Source organism: Passer domesticus, chromosome 4, assembly GCF_036417665.1.
Source record: "Passer domesticus isolate bPasDom1 chromosome 4, bPasDom1.hap1, whole genome shotgun sequence".
NCBI classification, from domain to species: Eukaryota; Metazoa; Chordata; class Aves; order Passeriformes; family Passeridae; genus Passer; species Passer domesticus.
The window spans coordinates 78,636,964-78,647,573 of record NC_087477.1 but is presented as its reverse complement, the minus strand read 5'-3'; the positions used below and the strand labels follow the sequence as shown (position 1 = coordinate 78,647,573).

At 50.4% G+C, this 10,610-nt stretch overlaps 1 protein-coding gene across 3 annotated transcripts; it reads right to left on the bottom strand.

Annotated features, from left to right (window-relative positions):
• Positions 1-2,671: 2,671 nt before the first annotated feature.
• LOC135299670 (uncharacterized) lies at positions 2,672-10,605 on the bottom strand. 3 transcript variants are annotated; one of them, XM_064419012.1, is made up of 8 exons: positions 10,459-10,605; positions 10,194-10,240; positions 9,000-9,092; positions 6,525-6,696; positions 5,486-5,620; positions 4,308-4,437; positions 3,296-3,457; positions 2,672-2,855 (listed from the first exon to the last, which is right to left on the bottom strand). In XM_064419012.1, exons 2-7 carry the CDS (start codon positions 10,224-10,226, stop codon positions 3,316-3,318), a joined length of 705 nt encoding a protein of 234 aa, XP_064275082.1. In that variant the 5' UTR covers positions 10,227-10,240; positions 10,459-10,605; the 3' UTR covers positions 2,672-2,855; positions 3,296-3,315. The 3 variants fall into 3 exon arrangements, with proteins under 3 accessions (XP_064275082.1, XP_064275081.1, XP_064275083.1); XM_064419011.1 differs by having other exon boundaries at positions 2,672-2,823; XM_064419013.1 differs by having other exon boundaries at positions 2,672-2,823; positions 10,326-10,465.
• Between the last annotated feature and the right edge of the window lie 5 nt (positions 10,606-10,610).

Sequence of the window (10,610 nt, the reverse complement as noted above, 5' to 3'; positions counted from 1 at the left end):
CATTATGAATCCCAAGGAAGACAATTCTTTAGCAGCTCAGCAGGACCAGGCAGATTGTGGGATCCTGGTGCCAAATGGGATTCTAATGGCTGAACAGCCGAGGGAGTTCAGTTCCACTTCCAAAATGAGAATTTCCCTTGCTACCCAGGAGATGGCACTAAGGCATTCAGGTAAAAAGCATCACTTCAGCCTTACTAAAAACCTGTTTTTTTCTGAAGTTGTACTTTGGGGAAGAAAGCTGCAAATTTTACATTCGCTGGGTTGTGCTTCTCATGGTGGGACCAGCTGAGTGTCCTGAGAGGGAACATGTTTCTGATTGTCCTTCTCTTGGCTCCAGTGAGTTCTCCCCAGATCAGAGCAGCCTCCATCCAGGGACGTTCCTCTGGTCTGGACACAGGGAAGCACCAAATACTCTGAATAAATATGGCTCAACCATAGCAGTAATGAAGCAACAGGATCCTGAAAAACATCTCCTAATCTCTACCAGCCACTTCCTGACTCATGCCCAGCTTGTTTCTCTGTGATGTTTCAGGGGCTTTCTCTTGGATTTTGTTATTTCTGTATAACCTGGTTGCATCCCTTTTTGAACCCTGTTGAGCTCATGGCTGGTGTCATCTGGATGCTGCAGAAAAAAGACTGAAAATGGATGGTGTTCAGGTAAAGCCAGTATTATCTATAACTTCTCACCTCTTTTTGGCCCCAGTGCTCTTCAGTGTTAACCGTGTGTCACTCACATGAACAGGATCCATCCACTGAAAAGCCCTGGATGCAATTTGAAAATGAAAATTGAAAACCTGATTCTGTGTCTGCTCCCTTCTGCCATCTGGATATATTTGCATGCAGCCTGAATGTCCCTGCATGCAGCAGTGACTCCTGGGGAGGTGTGAGAGCCTTTTGGTGTGTTTGAACTGCCTTGGGACCATCACAATTTCCATTCCCAGGGAGCTGGGATGGGGGAAAAGCACTGACAGCAATCACTGCCATGACACACAGACCTGTATGTGGAAGAGACAATGAGGGCTGGAGAAACAAAGGCTTGAAAGACAATTTTGGGAATAGGAATGGCAGGAGATGAGGATGCAGCAGGCTGGATCCTTTGTGGGGGTTGAACTTTCAAAAGCTGCCTCTCTAAGCCTGGTCTCCAAATCTGAGAAGTACCTGAGCCAGGATGCTGCCAGAAAAACCAGGAAGGACATTTATCACCAACATCAGCAGCTTCCTTCCTTCCCCCTGGCACAAACTTAAGGACCCCTTCAGCAAAACCAGCATCCATCTGCCTGATTGAATATCCTCACTAGTGCTCCTGACAGCACAAACACAAAGTTCTTCTCCAGCCATTCTTTCCCACCGTGGTTGTAATTAAAATTTATCAATATGCTTTTTCCTGGTGATATTACCTTGTATGTGTGCTCTGAGAACTTTATATAGACACAGCCCCCATCAGTGCAGAAAAACCCAGCAGAGCAGAGTGGAAATCAGTTTGAGTTTGAGGAGCCCAACTCCAGCATGGGAAGACAGGAAAATTATGCTTTTTTCATAACAGAAAAATATCAGTAAGGCCCGGGGTTAATTTTAAGTGGTGTAAGAGCACACATTTCCCTTAAGAACATCTCAATTCAAATGGTCTTGTTTTCCTCAAAGAACTCAAATTTCGTCTCCTCTCTGATCTAAGCAAGTACTTTTTCCTATTTTTTAAATTAAAGGTAGTTTCATTTTTTCTGTCCTCCAAAATTGCTACTGGTCTATTACACTTAGCCACAGTGGAGATCCCAAATGCTGCATGAGCTGTGGTCAGCAATGTCCCACACCAGAGCAGCTTTGAGAAACACTGGCCCATTCTACTTCCCTGTATCTTCTGCTTGGAGCTTCCCTGTATCATCAACTTGTCTGCCAGAATCTCTGCAGGATTTTGCTAAATCCTGCAGAGTTTAGATGATGAACTTGGGGCAGGGACCAGTGTGCTGCTGTGTCTACAGTGGTCCTGTCACCAACAGGTCTGAGGATAGTTAATATTACTCTTAAGAACAAAATAAGTTATTTGTTTTCATTATTTTTGACAATTTAGCTGTATCTGTTAAAAATGTCTTGTTTATCCCTCAATACTGCAAGGATGTCCTTTAAAAGGAATACCTTTTAGGAGTCAGGGAGAGGTTTCTCTACACCACCGACTCTGGGATAATTTTGGCATCAGTTTAGAAGACCCATTCAGGTCACTGAAGCCACAGCAGAAGGGCTGTCAGCCCTTTCCAGGTCTGGGTTCGGCGGCTCTCCATTGCCATCTTCAGGCTGGGAGCAGCCTTGAGCCTTCCAGAAATCTGAAAATCCCGAACGGACACGGCAAACTCAATTCCCGTTTGCCCAGCATTAGCTGAAATTGATGGTCAAAACCTGGACTAAGTTGTTAAATATAAAGGAGGGGAAGGAGGTCTGCAAGGCTGGTACTCAGCTGCCCTGGATAACACAGGATATTTCCCTCCCTGTAAGTGCACAGGGTTTTAGAGAGTAAATTCACACCAACAATGCTGTTTAACACACATTGCTTCTTGCTGACAGTCAAAGTTTTATCATCAATTTTTCTTTAAAGTACATGAATTGAAACTGTCCAAGTGATTTTAGCTCTGTAACCTCCATGGTCCCCTCAAAAAAACCTTTTCCTGACAATGATAAAAGCTGAGGTTCATGGGAGGTTTTAATCATAATTTTCACTTAAGATTTTGCCAAACATTTCACATCTGACAGACACGGTGGTGGGTTTGGTAGTGATGAGGTTTCCAAAGCTTTCAGATGAGGAATATCACACAGGCAGCTTGGAGGGCCAAAGAGCTGTAATCACAGAACAACAGAGGTCACACATCCTAAAAGAAATCAGAGAAATGTGCAATAATGGAGATGTCCTGGTCCAACAGAGCCAGCCTAGAAGAGGCTCCTCAGACCCAACATTGTCCCCCAGTGAACATCTCCGTGCCACTCCCCCACCTCTCCAGTCTCCAGACAGTGTCTGAGCACCCTCACGGTGAAAAATATCCTCCTAATTAGATCTGGTTGGAAAATCACTTTCTAGGAGCCCAGAAAATCACAGAGTGGTTTTGGTTGGAAGAGACCTTTGAAGGTTATCTCACCCAACCCTCCTGCACTGAGCTGGGACAAATGCTGCTGCTCAGAACACTCCAGCACCCGAACTCCCAGGTCTCATGGCAGTTTGTACCAGGTCCCAGGACTGTTTATACTTTCTCCCACTGCCTCAGTCCCTGAAATCCCAGCTCTCAGGGCTGAAATGGATGATGCTGGTGCTTACCAGAGCCACCCTGGCACCACTCAGTTGCCGACCAGTTTCCATCGCGGCGTCCATCGCGCATCCTTCCCAAAGGGCAGCCATTGGGCAGAGATGGGAGAGGACCAGTCCAGCCTCTTCAGGAAGATGCTGTAACTGTCCCCATACTCAGTAACCCAGCGGCTCCTGCAGAGAACATGGAGAAGGGCATGAGGAGAGCACCTCCACCCTGTGCTTCATGCACCGGGACAAGGGACCTGCCTCCCCTTCTGCGGTGTTCCACCCAGCCAGGAACAAAAAAACACATTCAGGTGGGATGGGGGAGAGGGGGAACAGCCTGTGCCCATCAGGAACACAAAAAACACATTCAGGTGGGATGGGGGAGAGGGGGAACAGCCTGTTTCCATCAGGAATGGGGCAGATGCTGTCTCCAGGATCCATCTCCCACCTGGACCAACCATTACACAGGCGCAGTCTCCACCCCACATACAACTCCAGGATCACAGATTAAAATCTGCAGTGCAGAGCTGAAATATATATGTGTGTTTGGGGAACGTGGGGGGCATGAGGCAGCAGGGAGGAATTGTCTTTCCAGTGAGAAATGAGAGCTCAGGAGCAGTTTGTGCCTGTTTGCTTCATAGTGTGCAGATGAGTCACGTTGCAAACAGCTCCTGCCCTGTTTGATTTGAGAGAGCCCTTTCCCAGGGGAAGCCTGGGCATGGAAATGATGAGACATGCCTCCTGCCCCAGCCCCATGGGGATCTTCTTTCCACAGGGATGAGGCTGCCCCAGGAGTTGTCACCCCACTCCTATCAACTCTGCTTTTAAATTTTTCAAGAAAAGACTGATCAGGCTTTGGGAGTGGATTTGTCCCCAAGGGAACTTCCTTGGGCTCATTGCATAACATGGACAAGGAGAAAAACACTTGAGAAACACCTTCCAATTCCAAGCAGCTCCAAAACCTCCCTGGCCTACTCCTAGCCTGTCCCCCACTCCCAGCAGCCACCCTCTCCTCCCCATCCCACCTCTCCCTTACTCGTTGAAGCGGATATCTTCAGGGAAAACGGGAGAAGGCCTTATCTCCTCTGTGTACAATCCAGCATGGATTCCTCTCCGGGGCTCAAAATCTTGCTTGTAGATACTTTTCCAGTCAAGGTCAGAGCAGTCTAGTGAAAGAGAGTCCAAATAATCTAAAGACTTTTTTTGGATATCTGTCTCCTGTATTGCACAGTCTGAGTGTTCCCCCTTCCCCTGAGCTCCACTGGCTGTTTGTGCCTCCAGCACTCCTGTTGGAGTTACCATGATGAAGGGGTTAAACAAGGGAAAATGGAGGAATTGCTTCCTTGGTGTAGATAAGGTAATTTAGATGAGATTATTCAGCTCTTTTCTGTAGCCTGTGTGAGGGAAGCCACACAAGGCAGATCTGGAAATGACATCTTGTGATCTTCCTGTCTGGATATTGACTTGTCACCCGGTATGAATTTTCCCACTATTTTCTTTTCCATTCTGCCACTCATCAGGGACTAAACCAAGGAAGAGATTCATGGCTCGCTTAACCCTTAACTGAGGACCATCACATCTTCTGTAATATCCTCCCCAAAAATCCCTGTGGGAGCTGGTTTGAGGAGGTACCATCTCCCTTCTGACCCTGCAGAGATGTCTTATCTGTGTGTGAACAGCTCGGTGTGTGTCTGTCTGATCAAGCAGATCTAACTGGGGATAAACATGCAGGGAGGACACACAAAGAGGAGCCGCCCATTGTAGAGAGATTTTCTGAGTATTTTAAAAATGGCACATTCCAATAATGAGTAATTAGTAGAGTATTTTTGTTGTTTTCACTGAGGCTGAGGTTACAGGTGTCTCACAAGTGCATGGCCATGTCAGACTGTTAATGCAACCCAGCAGCAGCTCCTGTCTTATGACATTATTTCCAGGGAGGCCACATGGAGCAGGGCTGTGATCCATGGGGTGGGCTGTTTGGAAACTGGGGTGAAAGAAACACCATTACAACACTCCAAACTCTTCTAGAAGATAACTGTTTTTCTCTGCTCTGCTTTCTCCCCACCGATGGGCAGATGGTTACAGGGGATCTGTGAACCCTTCCTGTGTCACTCATTTTCCCTTCACCCTCCTCAGTCTCTGCTGGAATTATGTTAAAAAACATAAAACCAGGCTGAAGGCCGCCAGTTATTTCCACAGCCTCCACCCACTGACCTTGCAGTAAAACACATGAGCTCCGGTTCTTGGTTTTGTATTTATCAGCATTGGCCAGCACTTCCTTGTACAGATCCTGGGCAAACTGCTGGTAGGTGATGGCAGGTGGTGGTGCCTCCCTTGGCTCCAACACCTCTGAGACACGGGAGGAGAAGAAGGTGAATTAGTCAGGAATCACCATCAATTACTCACCCAAACCATACCCTTTGGACAGGGCAAGCTGGAGTCCCAGCTGGCAAAAATCAGGGGAGACCCAGTCACTTCAGCAGAGCTTTGCTGAGGTGCATCAAATTTAGTGGTTCATGACTCAAGTAGGGGAAGGATTTATGTTGGTGCAAAGCAAGGGGAAGGAGCCCACTGTCTCCACATAGCCCTGGAGTGCTAAAAGGAGACCCTCTGCAGCAGGTCTGTGTGTGAGTGCACTGCACAGGGGAGAGCAGGAAGAGAAAAGCCCACAGGAGTTTTGTCATTAGTGTAAAACAGCTTCAGATGGGCTTGGCAAGAAGATCTTTGCAGCCCTCAGAGGTAAGTGGAGTCCATATGGAGACACATCTGAATGAGCTGCTTGGCCAGACTCTCCTTCTATTGAGTGGAGAGGGAAAACCCACCAAGGTTTACTTCACCTCATTGTCAGGGTGGCATTAAGCTACAGGAGATGGCTGTGCCTTTGCTCCCCTCTGATCACAAAAGGACACAGGCATCCCACACAGGGAGAGATCAGCTCAGGGAACAGAGAGGCCATCCCTGGCCATGTCTCCTGTTTGCTTCTAGAGCATTGCTGAGCAATGATACCCTCTTCCCTCTCAAGCAGGAACTCAGAGAAAAATCTTTTCTTTGCTTATGGCTCAGCATGTCAGAATGATGCTTGGTGACCACTCCTTTTGTTTTCTTGACTTCCATGAGTATTTTAATCCATGCAAGCAAGCTGTTAAATGGTGTGGCTGAGGGCTGGCTACCAGCACATTTGCTGCCAGACAGGTACTGTTAGCAGAAAGGTTTTTTGAACCACCCAAGCCCCTTACACACAGCCAGGGGTTACCCTCAGTTTCATCTGTGGGAGCAGGAGCTGGGAGGGGCGAGCAGCAGCACAGGTCGTGCATCGGCTCCGCGAGAATCTCCAGCTTCCCTGCCCATCTTGGGCTCAGGTCAGAGGGCTGGCACTCTGGCAGGTAGCACTTGGGTAGGTCTTCCAGAGGAGGGTATGAAGGTGTCTGCAGAAAAAAGCCCCGTGTGAATGGAGAGGCAGCAGCTGGAGGGGCAGCAGCTAAAGCATCGCCAGACAGCCGCCCACAGCAGAGCCTGGGCTGGGGTGGGGACAGCATCCCTGGGGACACAGGGGCCACAGAGCAGCTCTGTGGCTCTCACTGAAGTACAGGAACCACCACAGCTTCCTCTGTGTGCCCATCCTACAGCTTGGGACTCTGCTGGGCCCTGGGTGGGCAGTGGGAGGGAGGGAGCCCTGGCAGAAGCAGGAATGGCTCCAGGGTTCTTGTCGGGGAAAGGCTAAAGAGGATCCTGGTGTGGCTGCTGCCTGCAGCCTCTCCAGCTGCACACTGCAGCTCCAGATGCTTTTTAGGGGCTCAGAAAGGGATTCTCCTGCTGTGAGCAACTCCAGGCTGCTGGGCCAGCAAGGACATCCTCAGAGGGTCTCTCTGCTGCTGCTTTGGGTCTCTGTGGGTTTCTGTTTGTCCCTCAGACTCCAGTGTTCCCAGGGCAATCCCCCAATGTTTTTCCCTTGCCAGGCTGACAGTAGAGCAGGTGGAGGCTGCAGAGCTACAGGAACTACCTGTGTCTGGGTGCTTTCCCCTCTGAGGATGGCCAGAGCTTCTCCTGAGCTATCTCCAGAGGGACAAGAGCCTCCAGGAGACCCTGGCGGGGATGGCTCAGCAGCCAGTGCTTTATTCCTTAACCCAAGGAGTTCTCTTCCCCTTGGGACTAGGTTAGTGCCCAAAATTTCACAGATAAAAACATCACAGTTGTTTTACCCTCTTAAAAAAGAACAAGTCCTATCAGGGCCAAGAGGGAAACCTGGGCCTCCTGAGCACCTCATCATCACACTACCCAGTGGGACAGCTTTCTTTGGCAGGTCTTGGGAATTAAGGAAACAAATGGAGCTGAAACCCAAAAGAATCAGGCACAGCTTTCCTTCCTATCTCCCAAGCTACACCAGCACCTCCACAGGAAGTGTGCAGCCTTCCAAAAACAAAATTATAGATGAAATAAATAAAGGAAAAAGCGAAAGGAAAATGAAACGGAGATGCATGGCTTGGAAATGGTGTTCCAGCAGGCAGGGGTTAAAAGAGGAGAGGAGAGGAGAGGAGAGGAGAGGAGAGGAGAGGAGAGGAGAGGAGAGGAGAGGAGAGGAGAGGAGAGGAGAGGAGAGGAGAGGAGAGGAGAGGAGAGGAGAGGAGAGGAGAGGAGAGGAGAGGAGAGGAGAGGAGAGGAGAGGAGAGGAGAGGAGAGGAGAGGAGAGGAGAGGAGAGGAGAGGAGAGGAGAGGAGAGGAGAGGAGAGGAGAGGAGAGGAGAGGAGAGGAGAGGAGAGGAGAGGAGAGGAGAGGAGAGGAGAGGAGAGGAGAGGAGAGGAGAGGAGAGGAGAGGAGAGGAGAGGAGAGGAGAGGAGAGGAGAGGAGAGGAGAGGAGAGGAGAGGAGAGGAGAGAAGAGAAGAGAAGAGAAGAGAAGAGAAGAGAAGAGAAGAGAAGAGAAGAGAAGAGAAGAGAAGAGAAGAGAAGAGAAGAGAAGAGAAGAGAAGGAGCTCCCCAGGCTGCTGCCCGGGCAGGGATGGCAGCGGTGCCCCTCTTCCCTGGTGGGCACCCTCACACAGTGATTTCTCTGTTGCTGTCCCCATCTTTTCCTCCCCAGCCTCAACCTTTTTTCCCCTCTCTCGTGAGCCTGTGAGCCCCAAGCAGCCCAGCAGCCCAACTCGCCCCCCACCACTTCTCCGCAGTGGCCCAGAGCAAACCGCAGCTGTCCCCACCGGGCTGCCACAAGCAATTAAGGCAGGGCAGGCGGAGCGAGGCAAATCAGATTAAATAGCTCAGGGGGTCGCTCGCACTGCAAGGAGATTAGGAAAAAAAAAATACACACACACACAAAAAAAAAAAAAAAAAAGAAAAAAAGAAAAAAAAAAAGAAAAAAAAAATACAGCTTCCCCACAGAAGGGCTCTCAAGCCCGTGTCAGGGCAAGGAGCCATCCCCATCCCGACGCAATTCCCTCCACAAGAAGCTCAGGGATGCGGCTGGTGCTGATGCAGCCCCGGGGGAGCAGGCACAGCCCCGGGCCCAGGCACCGGTTCAGCAAGCAGCGCCCTGACTTAATAAGTGTAATTAGCATCACTCCCCAGCAACAGCTTCACCGGAGGGTGCGAGGGGGATTTCCCGCAGGAGGGAAGGGGCACAAGCCGAGGGCAGTGATGGGAGCTGCTGGGTCACAGCAGCAGCCCTGCCGCCCCTTTGGCACCATCCCGTCCCCAGCTGAGCCGGGGGCATCCGAGGCAGGAAAAGGAGCGCGGTACCGGTACGTGTGCCTGGATGGGCGAGTGGTAGTCGTCGTGCCAGCAGAAGTCCTTGCGATAGACGCTCTTGTACTTGTCCAGGGCGGCGGGCAGCTGGGAGGGAGAGAGGCAAGCACAAGGCAGCACTAAGCCTCGGGGGAAGCCTTAAACAGGGAGATACAAACCCAAAATGCTCCCTCATGGCTCAGGAGAGGATGAGCTGCTCCTCTGGGGCCAGTCCAGCAGGGCAATTCCTTGCTCAGTGAGCCCCAGGCAGGGTGGCTGGGAAGGTCCCACACTCTTTTGGCAATGGTTTCTGGGGCTCTTCTTGTCCCAGGGTTTCCCTTGCAACAAACACCTTCCTCCTGCCTTCCTCAAACCTCCTCTGAGTGCCCAAATGGCCCCGGGCAGAGCACTAACACAGAGCTGCTGAAATACTTTGATCAGCTGCTGAGGTCCAGCGTCACTCAGGTTAAATCAGCACATGTTCCATCTTCCATCTCAGGAACATTTGCTGTGTGCTTATCACATGCTTAGAGAGCTGGCTAATGTCAATATTCATTCTGCAGAGCCATGGGAGAAACTGCGGAGGAAAACTCTGCCAGGGGACATAAAGGCAGTGACACCTGCACCAACACCAGAAATCCTTGCAGTGCAAATTTCGGGAGACAGGGGGAGGATTTTAGGGAGAGAGCACTGTCTGTGTTTTGTCCCTCAGCATGCACTGCTGGAGGCAGGAAAGCTGCTGAGATGATCCTTCAGGCTGGCTCCAGAGCTGTTCCTATGCTGAAGCATTAAAAGTGGTAGCTCATCAATGACAACTCATCGATGCAAGGCCAGGGCTGGGGGAGGTGAGCTCTGATTGCAGTGTCACTGTCACACAAACACATCCACCACACAGGGGTGGCTTGGCCAGCCCTGGCAGGAGCTGCAGTGCCATTGTCCCTGTGGTTGGGGACACTGCAGCAGCACCCAGCACCTTAGGGAGGGCTTTGTGTGCCTTGCCAACCACCTTGGGCAAGGATATATTTTATATTCTCAGTCCTTTTTTTCCTGTCATTTCACTCTTTTCCCCCTCTGGGATTCCCAGACCAATGTTTGCCTTTGGTCAGGATGCAGAATTCCATTGTCACCAGTTCCTACTATCTTCCCTGACCAGCAGACCCAGCCAAACCCACTACTGAAACACCAGTGAGAGTCCTGTGTGTACTTCACCTTCCATGGCTTTTCATCTCTTATTATCTCCATGGTGAGCCAGGAACCTGGACCAGAAAAATCACTCAGTTAAAAATCAGCAGACCAGGTTTTCTCCTCCATCCCACCTCAAGGGGTAAGGGAACTGGAGACCTGGAGCTGGCTACTGGCAGGAGGAAGGGGATTCAGATGGGGCTGAAAATACTCAGATTGGCAGAGTATGACTGATTTCAGCCAGCCTCAGCAAAGTAAAATACACCCAGGCAGGACAGAAGGAGATGGACACCTCAGGGGATGCAGTGTGTTGGAACTCAGAAGGGATGAGATGGAGGCATCCTAGCACCAGCAGCCCCAAAGTCACCCAGAGGGTGAACTGGTGTGACCCCTCCTGCAACAGGAACATCAGTGATGGGATCCAGCAGGGCCCGTGTGGTCACT